General features: G+C 32.3%; 1 protein-coding gene across 1 annotated transcript; it reads left to right on the top strand.

Moving 5' to 3' along the window:
• Nucleotides 1-2,260: 2,260 nt before the first annotated feature.
• On the top strand, nucleotides 2,261-10,154 carry LOC123297118 (E3 ubiquitin-protein ligase MIB2). The gene is made up of 13 exons (XM_044878799.1): nucleotides 2,261-2,417; nucleotides 2,487-2,651; nucleotides 3,456-4,093; nucleotides 5,258-5,324; nucleotides 5,397-5,545; nucleotides 5,822-5,996; nucleotides 6,228-6,535; nucleotides 6,603-6,746; nucleotides 7,253-7,334; nucleotides 7,401-7,667; nucleotides 8,275-8,783; nucleotides 9,038-9,502; nucleotides 9,939-10,154. Exons 1-13 carry the CDS (start codon nucleotides 2,360-2,362, stop codon nucleotides 10,098-10,100), a joined length of 3,189 nt encoding a protein of 1,062 aa, XP_044734734.1. The 5' UTR covers nucleotides 2,261-2,359; the 3' UTR covers nucleotides 10,101-10,154.
• The last annotated feature ends 1,663 nt before the right edge of the window (nucleotides 10,155-11,817 follow it).

Here is an 11,817-nt window from a genome sequence, read left to right as displayed (position 1 = left end):
CAGCCCCCCACCGCGCTCAAAAGTTTAAGTAACTGCAGCGCCACTAGCGGACGTTATCTTATTTTTTTCATTTACAGATCAAAGGTTATTCTTGCAGGTTTTAACAAGTTAGCTAAAAATATACATGTCAGCAATTTAAAAATGCTATCATAATAAAGACTTTTTATTTTTTCCATTTACAGATCAAAGGTTATTCTTGCAGGTTTTAACAAGTTAGTTATAAATATAATATACATGTCAGCAATTTAAAAATCTTATCATAATAAAGACTTTTTATTTTTTCCATTTACAGACCAAAGGTTATTCTTGCAGGTTTTAACAAGTTAGCTATAAATATACATGTCAGAAATTAAAAAATGTTATCATAAATGTTATCAAAAGCACTTTTTTTGTATCAAAGTTATGCTAATTAATTAGTGTGCATGACGTCATCCCTTGAATGAAGGTTTATCTTTTTTGTCTATACCATTAAAACTTTTAATTAATATATAATTGTACGTGTGAGGTGACGAGGGGAATTTGAAATAGTTCTTATCTCAGATGACTTTTAATTTAAAAGTCATCTGAGATAAGAACTATTTCAAATTCCCCTCGTCACCTCACACGTACAATACTAGCGGCCAAAACTGCAAGGTTGCGCCAGGTTGCCATCTAACTATTCTACTTCTAGCACACGATTTATCGAGTTTTGGAGAAGTCTGATATTTTTTTCGCTACATTATCTGCATTGGCTCAGAAATGCTGAAATCCGATATGTAGGGTTAGTATACCAGGTCGCACTTGGAAAATATAAAACACTCGTAAAAATTTCAACAACAAAACTTATTTATTTGTAGTTTAGAATTTTTAAGGGCAATTATTTTTTACTTTTTCTCTAGTTGTTGACTGTTTTAAAAAAATTAAGCCTCTTAATAGCGATGCTTATGCATTCCCAAAATTTGTTTCTTCGGAAAATATTAATTTTTATATCACCGTGAAAAATTGTCAGTATACGTACAGAATGACCGAATTAAATAAAAAACAGTACGGAATCCTAAGATACGCGAGGTACTTAACTCAAGCGACTAGCGATCTCACTTTAAGTTCGATTCTGCTAAAAATGGTATAATTTTTTTTTAGCTAAACTGAACTGCCTATGAGCTAAGCACGCTTAATATTAAATGTTTCATGAAAGATGTAATTTTCTTAATTTTCTAAAATTTTTTCTTTGTATTATATTGTAGGGCGTGGTTTAACTCAAGCTTGACATACTCTTTAATAAAAACTTTCTCCAAGATATAATATAAAAAAATTATTCTAATTTCCCAATATTTTTACCAATTTCCTTGAAATCAATATAAAAAAAGATGAAAATTAAACTTAATTTGGGTTAATTTGAAGAAATTGGGAAAACACAAAAAAAAATTGTAAATTCATTGTACGTATGGATCAATTTTTAACCGACTTCAAACAAAAAAGGAGGAGGTTATCAATTTGACTGTATTTTTTTTTTTATGTTTGTTCCTCAGAACTTTCGACTGGGTGAACCAATTTTGATGATTCTTTATCTATTTGAAAGCTCATGCTTCCCGTGTGGTCCCATTTCATTTTGGTCGAGTTCTGATAACGGTATCCATGAGAAAATGATAAAAGTATTAAATTTGCATTAAGTATACACGACAAGAGGACGAATAACTCAATATCACGCCAACCGATTACTTTTTTTAGTTACAAGTTAGTTAGTGTACTTCAGATTCACTAAAAATCACTAAATAAAAAAACTTTTAACAAAAAAGAAAACCGACTTCAAAAGAAAAACTTTCCCAAAACAAATTAAAATGCACTAAAAAGTACAAAAATAACGATAATATAATTCAGTTAAAATTATTGTTATTTTTGGAGTCGGTGTCAGCCAAGGAAACAACTCTGATAGAACAGTTTGCTCCAAAAATAATAAAAATTTTAACTATATTATATTATCGTTATTTTTTTTACTTTTTAGTTCATATTAATTTGTTTTGGAAAAGTTTTTTCTTTTGAAATCGGTTTTCTTTTTGTTAAAAGTTTTTTTTTTACGTAATTTCTATGCTTGTATGAATCAAGCAAAGAACACACACTTTCAATAAACTGGAAAGAATTGACAGTTAATAGTGTATACAAAATAAATAATTTATTAAAATAAATATAAAAAAAACACTGAATATAATTTTAATAATAATTTTATTTAAAAAAAAATTTATTAATACAATGAAATATTCTTAAATAAATATCCAATATGTGTTATTCGATTGTGTTCGACGTAAAACATTTACAAACATCATACAAACACATCAAACTATACAATGGAAATATATAATGAAATTGCAAAAAATTATTTGATATGCTTACACTAGGTGTAAGAGTTGTACGAGGACCTAATTGGGCCTGGCAAAATCAAGGTACATTTTAACTTAGTTTATTTTGATGCAAGTTAATTAATTAAGGGATTTTTTTTGGAATTTTTCTAGATGGTGGAGAAGGTTATGTTGGAACCGTATGTGAAGTTGGACGACCAGGAAGAGATTCCCCCGATAAAACAGTGGTCGTACAATGGGATTCAGGTGGTCGTACTAATTATCGGACTGGTTACCAAGGACAATTCGATTTACGTGTGATTGACAATGCTCAAATAGGTATTTATTACACTTGGTACTATTTGTTTTTTCATTTTTCTCAAAACTTAGATTACTAGCATGTGGCTCGCCCGCTTTGGTGGGTTTAAAGTAAGAATCACCTCGTTGTAGCCTTGACCTTCCTTTGCTCTCATTGATCCCCCTTTCATAACACTTGAAATGGTCTTTATTATGAATCCAGTCCCTGTGGGTTCACTACTTTGAAATGGCTGAACTGACTTTCATGTAACTCGATCGTTTATACCCACTTTCGACCCCCTCCGTCCCCCAAATCCCCTTACGTCAGGATTACAGTTTTGTAATATAAACTCTGTACCTCCAAAAATGCACGTGTTTTACCATTCTAAGTGATGTAGCTATAATCAATGGTTCAATTTTTGCGTTTATTTTGACTGAGTATACACGTCATGCTCTTTTATTTGATACCTCACTTGGATATATTTGAAAATATTCCATTGTTTATTCCCACTTTCACCCCCTCTCCCCCAAGTACCAAAATTGATTAAAACAATCCTTGAAGCTGGCTGTATATCGTGTCAAAATCTGAGCTTAATCCATGCAGAACTTTTTAAGTTTTTTAAGAAGAACACCCCTTTCAACCTCTTACAGTCCTTTTTCACATTAAAAAGTAGCCTATGTCCTTTCTCAGGCTCTAGACTATCTTTGTACCAAATTTCATTTAATTCGATTCAGTAGTTTAGGCATGATTGCTTAACATGCCTAACATAAAACATGGTATTTCGACAAAAAAGGGAAAAGATTGGGAAATTCTCACTTATAATTTTTTTTTTTTTGTTCTCCTAGGAGTGAAACATCCAAATATTATCTGTGATGGATGCAAGAAACATGGAATCGCCGGTATGCGATTCCAATGTAAACGATGTACTGATTATGATTTATGTTCCTTATGTTATCATGCTGATAAACACGATTTAACGCATCCGTTTCAAAGATTCGATTCTGCGTCAGCTCAGGGAATGGAATTACCCATACGTAAAAATGCAACGAAATGTTACTTACGTGGAATATTTGTTGGAGCGATTGTTGTCCGTGGTCATGATTGGGAATGGGGAGTTCAAGATGGCGGTGAAGGTAAAACCGGTCGTGTTATGGATATCCAAGGTTGGGATAACGAGAGTGCACGTTCTGTAGTGAATGTAAAATGGTCGTCAGGCTCGATAAATGTTTATCGATTGGGTCATAAGGGTAAATGTGATTTGAAGTTTATACAAGAAGCTTCGGGTGGTTATTATTACCGTGATCATATACCAATATTGGGCGAACAACATGAAGTACCAGTCACAATTCGTCCGGTTACAATTAATAATAAAAGTGTAAATACACAATTTAGTGTTGGTGATAAAGTTTTGGTGAATGTTACTGTTGAAGAGTTGAAAGCTTTGCAGCAGGGTCATGGTGGATGGAATCAAAGAATGGCTGAAGTAAGTATTTGTCTCTACATTTAAAATTGCTTTGGCTGCTCGTCTTTCGTAACACAATCATTATTCTTGTGATGAGAGAAAAACACACGTTATTACGAAAGCGCCAAGAGCGGCATTTCAAACGTTTTATTTACAATATGTTTTTAGGTTATACAGGGTGGATCATTTTAATCTATTAATGATAATCGTTTTATAGTTAACCTAACGTTTTGTAGCGATCATTCCTTTTGAAATTTTGAAATAAAAAACGTTTTTAAATTAAGCGTGACAACACTTTTGGCAATCTTGCTTACTAGACTGTTATAATTCAGAAATTTAAAAAATATTCTGTACTAGCTGTGTACTACCCGCTTCGCTGGGCAACTTCAATTTTAAATGCAAAGATTATTGTGTTATGACTTTCACTTCATAGGCCGTAACTTACACTCTTTTTGTTCACAATTTCGTTTAACCTCTAAAATTAGCAGTGTTTCTCTACTATACTATGTATGTATTATACATAAAAACTTTCTTCTTGAATCTATTATAAAACCGCATTAAAATCCGTTGCGTAGTTTTAAAGATCTAACCATAAATACGACCATGGGACAGACATCGGGAAGCGACTTTGTTTTATACTATGTATGTATTGATTGACTGTAATAAACTCACTTAATAAAATGACCTCACTTTTTGTTTCATCAAAACTACACGTGACTGGAAAATCTAAAAATTTCAAGGAGCTCAAATTCTACTGGAAATTTCGTAAAAAAGATAAAAGTCAGGGAATTTTATTAGTTTCGTAACAAAGTTCTATACGAATTTATAATAATGGGGGTTTAACCTCCGTATTTGTGACATACGCCTTATCACAGATGCCACCCACGTCAATATTTGTTAATCTTTATTTATTCAATTACAAACATATTTACAATTACATTTTTGATGTGGGTGGAGTCGGTTACTTCGTTCTTATCCAAGCGACGACAATGTGATCAATTCTGTACTCCCATTAATTATAAATTGTTCACACTGCCGATGCCTGGATTCGAACCCGCAACCTAATCTAAATAGTCCAACGTTCTATGACTAACGCCTTAGACTAATCCACTACATTTAATAACATGGAATATCACAAATTAAAGCTCTGGATGATAAATTAATTTATTCTTTTTGTACTTTTAGTACATTGGTAAAAAAGGCACAGTCCATAGAGTTACTGTTCGAGGTGATATTCGAGTTCAACATGAAGGTAAACAATTTTTTTTTTTAACTATCAATGAAAGAGGTCTATTTTATAATATATTTTTGCTCCGCTTAACAGGATGTAATAATCGATGGACCTATAATCCAGCGGCTCTAACAAAAATAACATCATTTTCGGTAGGCGATATAGTTTGTGTAATTAACGATATGGAACGAGTTAAAGAATTACAAAAAGGTCATGGAGAATGGATTGATATTATGAAAAATGTAATTTTTATATTAAAAACTGTATATCGAGTGTATCAAAAGTAACGGAATGGTCTAAGAACTTTCCAGAAAAGCATTTTTTGTATCAGATCTTCCATGGTCAATTCAAGGTCGCAGTTATATGTTAAACTCACTAAATCGATTTTTTTAACCTTCCCCACTTTTATTTGAAACCTTTTTTTTCAAAAAATATTTCTCTGGAAAGTTCTTAGGCTTTTCCGTTTACTTTTGAAACACAGTGTATAATTCATTAACAATTTTGATGATTCTTTTTAGGCATTAGGTAAATTAGGTAAAGTTATTAAGGTGTATGGAGATGGAGATTTAAGAATTCAGCTAGATGGAACCGCATGGACGTTGAATCCAGCATGTGTTCGATTATTACCAGGATCGGCAACTGAATTATCGAATACAATGCAAGCAGATCAAAATCAACGGACTGAACCATCAAGTTAGTATTAATATTGTTTTTTTAACCATTTTCTGTTACAAGCTATTTCAAGCAATTGCGCAAGCTTATTCATATGATAAATTTTGTAGTCGAAATTCTTTGGAGTAAATTCTTTAATCCTTAATTTAAGCAGGTTATCTTTAATCATTAATTTAAGCAGGTTATCTTTAATCCTTAATTTAAGCGGAAGTTATATGTCGTTTTGTATTAAAAAAATGTTTTCCGTTTTAGTGTCATGGTTACCAGGTTCTAGTGGGGAAGGTGAACCTGGCGTAGGTTCTGGCTTAGCAGATCGGCTAGTACGAGATGCTGCTCATGGAAAATTAGAAGCTATAAAACGTACGTTAGAAACATTAGTTGATACACCTGGTTTAAGCCCTGACATGCGTAGCGGAGGCCGAACTGCTTTACAAGTAGCAGCCCATCAAGGACATGTTGCTGTGGCTAAATTATTATTGAAGTTTGGTGCTGATGTGAATGCAGCTGATACAGATGGGGATACCACATTACATTACGCAGCTTTTGGAAATCAACCAGAAGTATGAATGTTCTTTTTTTTTTCATTTTTAATAAAGTCGAGATTAATATATTTTTTCTTTGTTGTAGATTATTTCATTGTTGTTGGATAGTAAAGCTAATATTAATGCTTTAAATAAAGGCCTTTGCTCTGCGTTGCATATCGCTGCTCATAAACAACCCGCTCATTGTGTGAATGTGTTACTTAGTCGAGGAGCTGATGTCAATTTACAAGTAAGTTTGAAAAATTACTCACTAGCACACAGTTAAGAATGGTGGTGGGGCTCTTGACAGGATACTGTTGATTGAACTATCACCTTCATAATATGAGGATCTTCGATTTTCCTACTTTTAAGGCCTGTATGGAGGACGATGAAACCTCCATACATGCTATTTTCACACGCAGAAACCTGCAGGATGCCAGTCATAGAATGTTTGTGTCCGAAACCATGGATCCATCATCCTAGGAGCAATCCTGGCGGAGGAACTGCAGGAATTCTGTGTGGCGTCTTACCACGTCAGAACTCTATAACTTCATCTGTTTAAAATAGCACCTCTTACTCGCAGACGCCTTACCTTCGAATGACCTTCAGGTTGTTTTCAAGAAAAGATCCTTGGTCTATGTGCTAGGCATCCATTTCCGGTACCTTCTCTTTTGTATTATTATTATTATTGCCCCTGAGAAATTTGAAAGCTTGTTATTAAACTCATTTTTAAATGCTGTTCATTTTATTTAACAGGATTTGTATGGAGATACGGCTTTGCATGATGCTATCGGAAAAGAAAGTAATGAAGTTATTGAAATGTTATGCAATACACCAGGTATACTTCAAATACAAAAATTTCATTTTTCTTTGGTTTAATCTCCAAATGTTTGTTGTATTTTAGGAATTGATTTTACGGTACGAAATAAACGTGGTTTTAATGTATTACATCATGCTTCGCTAAAAGGTATAAATTTTGCAACAAAAACATTGTTGGCTAAAACACGACAGCTGGTGAATGTGAAAAAAGATGATGGTTTCTCAGCGTTACATTTAGCGGCATTAAATGGACATCGTGATGTTGTAGAAACATTAATACGTATTGGACAGGCTGATATTGATTTACGTAATAATCGGAATCAAACTGCTTTACTTTTAGCTGTTAGTCAAGGTAAGTGGTCATAATAGTTTATATTCTAATCTGTTTTGAAGCTTTATCGTTCAATATTTCTAAGGTTTTGATTATGGAGGATAGAGGTTAGGAGGACAATCTTAAATAGGGGTCAAAGTAAAAAAGTGTCCAGCTGAAAACATAAAATAACATTCTAAAATTGGCCAGAATGGTACTTGTGTAATAAAAGATGTTTGATGTGAACTTCCCCATTCTTCTCTATCAACTTGTTTAGACCTTTATCTTACTCTGATTACTTTGTGTTTGATGTGAACTTTTCTATCCTTCTCTAACAAATTGATTGAAAACAAAACATTGAAAACAAAAGACAGCCTGATGCTCAGTACAAAGTACGCAACTACTAAGGACTAGACCTCTCCCAAATAGGCGACTTTTTTCCTGCTACCCTCTCTACTCGAGTTTAACGCCCTTATTATATGGGTTCGTGGGCAAAACACTTCATTTTTAACCGAATTCATTAAAAAAAAAAAAAAATTAGTTCACAATACAATTGCAAAAGGTTGAAAAACACAGCTTTAGAACACAAAAACCCACTTAATGGCGTTACTGGCATAAATTTATTCCACTATTTTTTTTTTCTTTACAGGTCATTGTAGTGTAATCGAATTATTAATAAACCTCCAATCCAACGTGAATGTACAAGACGAAGATGGTGACACCGCATTACATCTTGTCATCATAAAACGTGCGAATTTAATAACCGAAGTACAACATTCAACTTCACCGGCCATCTACGAAATCTACGAAGAATTGCAGCATGTTACCGAACATCGCTTAGCTGTAGCGATTGCATGTTATTTAGTTCGAGTCGGTTGTAATTGGGAGATATTAAATTCTAAATCACAAACAGCATTAGATTTACTACAAGATCCAATTAAATGTGATATTATTAAATCGTATAAGCGTGATCCAAATAATTTAATAAATAATACGAATAATATAACGAATCATGGTTCAACATCGACGTCAGCGACTACAACAAGTTCGACAACGATTACAATACCAAATACAGATTCAAATCGTCAAAATGAGGATATTTTAGCTAGGGAAACGAGTAGTTTAACGTTGACTGATGAATATGGTTCTAATAATAAGGTGAGTAAACAAATATTTACCTGAAGAGAGTGGTACAGCAAGAAATCTGATGGAAAAATGACAAATACAGTAGAGTGATCCACGATAAAATTTTGCAACGCAACAGACTGGAATCTCGAAAACCAAAATGTAGACTGCCAGTGAGCTATTGCCATTCGATTATCCTACTACTCATATGCCTTCGTTCCCCCAGGAGGTTTAATGTTCATTAACTAATATATTGAAATAAAATTAATCTTTTCCTTTTTTCCTAGCAAATTTTACAACATAGAAGAAACACATCGGAAGGATTAAACGTCACCGTTGAATGTAGTCCAATCAAACAAAATTTACGTCGTGATAAATCAACAGAACGTAGCAGTAGTGCAAACGGTAGTCGAAGTAATCGTACACCAAATGTATCAACCACAACGGATGAACGTAATAATAAACATCATTCACGTGATAATTCAGCACAACGGAACAATAGTGACGATCCGCCACAACATCCACAATCGAAAAAACCTGTTGAATGTCAAATATGTTCCGATTTATCAGAAGAAAATGTAACATTAGAGCCGTGTGGGCATAAACCAGCATGTGAAGATTGTGTGGCACGATTAAAGAAATGTTTACGATGTGGTACAATTGTACAAAAACGTGTTACGAAAGATGGTCGTGTTATTCCACCACAATCGAAACAACCTAGTGCTGAACGGATGCGGTATTTGGAATGCAAGGTTAGTGTCTATACTTTGAAAACTTATGTGCGATGTACATTAAAAAAACTGTAAGTTACATGACACGTCAGTTCAGCCGTTTAAAAGTTATGAACTCTTTTATCGGGGGTTTATCAAATTTCATAAAATTTATTAGTCACTTCTCATCTATTTCTATGCAACCATAATGTCTCACAGTGAACCGTGGCACGATACAGCTAGGCCTTTTGACCTACAATTAGGGTTCCTCCCAAAATAATAACATACGGTAAAGTGAGAGTAATATCTTTCATCGAAAAGCGTTTATGCCTCTAGATGATAAAATGTTCTCAAGAAGAGCACCGAGATTTGACGCCCAAATTAAGCTTTAAATAAAAGATACTTTTTTATCGAAATGATTATTCCATTAATAATTCGCGTCGTATTTTAATTTAAAATTTTCTTTTTCCTTAAATAGGTAGCAGAAATTGAAGAAACTCATGGTTGTGGAATATGTATGGAACGTAGACGTAACATTGTATTTTTATGCGGTCATGGTGCATGTAGTCGATGTGCCAACACATTAAAAATCTGTCACATGTGTCGTAAAACTATTACAAGAAAGATACCAATATATTAAGTAGTATGTAAATTATTAACTATTATTATGTTTTTAGTAGAAGTTAATTAATGATGTTCTCAATTTAATTATTATTTCATTTTTAAGAATATACGAAAATTTTATTATTTTTTTATACAATTTTTAGTTAGAGAGAATTTATTTAAGAAGTTTTAAGTTTTTTTCGTTTAAAACAAGCGAGTTGTGCAATTTAAGGTAGATTCTTACTATTCAATTTTTGTGTTTCGTTATAATTAAACAGGTGAATATTATAAAGCAGTAACAGAAGCTAATCGGGTCAGCTCGACGCTTAATGGTTAAAAAGATCGACAGTTAAAATAAGTTGTTAATTTCATTTAATTCTATTAAAAGCTCGATGACTTCTTTTTTGACGAATGTAGGGGGGGGGCTCCATATCATTTCTACCCCAGATATGGTGGTTTCTATGCTCTTGATATAAGCATGCATTCATTTGAGAAATCCGAGCCATTCTAGCATTCCCCGTTTACTAAAATTCGTTTTTCGATAATAAATTCGGGGTTAGAATTATAAAATAATAATGTCCATGCTTTTGAGTCGAAGTCATTTGTCTATCTATTTGAATGAATGGTTGAATATAACTCAGGCCGTTTAGTAAAAAGGCTAGTATGTTAATTGAATGGCTAATTAAGGTAGTTGACTGCGACATCTATACACAGTCCTTAATTATTAAATTTAAAATTATTAGAAAATGTTTTCTAATTTAAAAGATTTACAATTTTCATAGTAAAATTTACATCGGTTTTAGAACGCTTTTTGTTTTAACAACAGTTTAAGACCACCAGAAATGAAGCATAAAAAATGAATAGTGAAAACCTACCTTTAGATAGATTGTTATAAGTTGAGATTTTAGATTTTCTTTATTCAATTTATAACAAAAATGTCTTCTATAAATTGAAAATTTTGTACATAAATAAACAATAATTGTATATATCCAGTAAAATATTTATACAATTTTAGTATATAAGATTTATATATACAGTATGAAACAAAATTATAAAAATGGCGCTAATTTTATTTATTTATTTTTCAAAGTATTGGGTGACTCAAAATTTAGTTATTCTATTCTTTGTGATCTGATCTACGATCAGACATTGAATAAATTATGATAATATTAAAAATTATTATTATTAAGCAAAATAAAACTTTGGAATGAATATTAGCCTAGAAAAATTTCTGCATTTAAGAATTTTACCATAAAATGATTACCAATAGTCTAATAAATCACTAGCCCGCGCTTAAAAAACTTCTTTGTCTTTCTGGACAACTTCTTACACAAAAAAAAAATTATCGGTAGCGGGGCATTCTCTTTCACGGGGTTCAGATAATTTTGGAGCGCTCCTTCAAGCTTCAAATTAATGGAAATCTGTCACAATTTCACCGTGTTTGACTTTAAAAAACTTTGTATTGACAATAAATATAATAATTAATATGATACAATTATCCATACATTTTTCCGAGATAAGAAAATATTTTTTGTACACTAAATTTTGAGCACCCTACTTCTAAATGTCCATGTAAAGTATTTTCAGAGTATTCAATTTTTTTTTAAGTGTAAATTTTTTATTCAATATTGATAGCGATTTCGTTCAGTTTGAAAGTCTCTGTCGGGAATTATCGAATTTTAAGACACTTATTAAAGTCAAATTCTTGCCAATTTTAACGTTAAGATTCGATCAATTAAAAATTTACATTGTCC

The sequence above is a fragment of the Chrysoperla carnea genome, chromosome 1, assembly GCF_905475395.1.
Source record: "Chrysoperla carnea chromosome 1, inChrCarn1.1, whole genome shotgun sequence".
In the NCBI taxonomy this organism is placed as follows: domain Eukaryota; kingdom Metazoa; phylum Arthropoda; class Insecta; order Neuroptera; family Chrysopidae; genus Chrysoperla; species Chrysoperla carnea.
The sequence above is the reverse complement of the archived record's forward strand: the minus strand, read 5'-3'. Positions and strand labels throughout refer to the sequence as shown.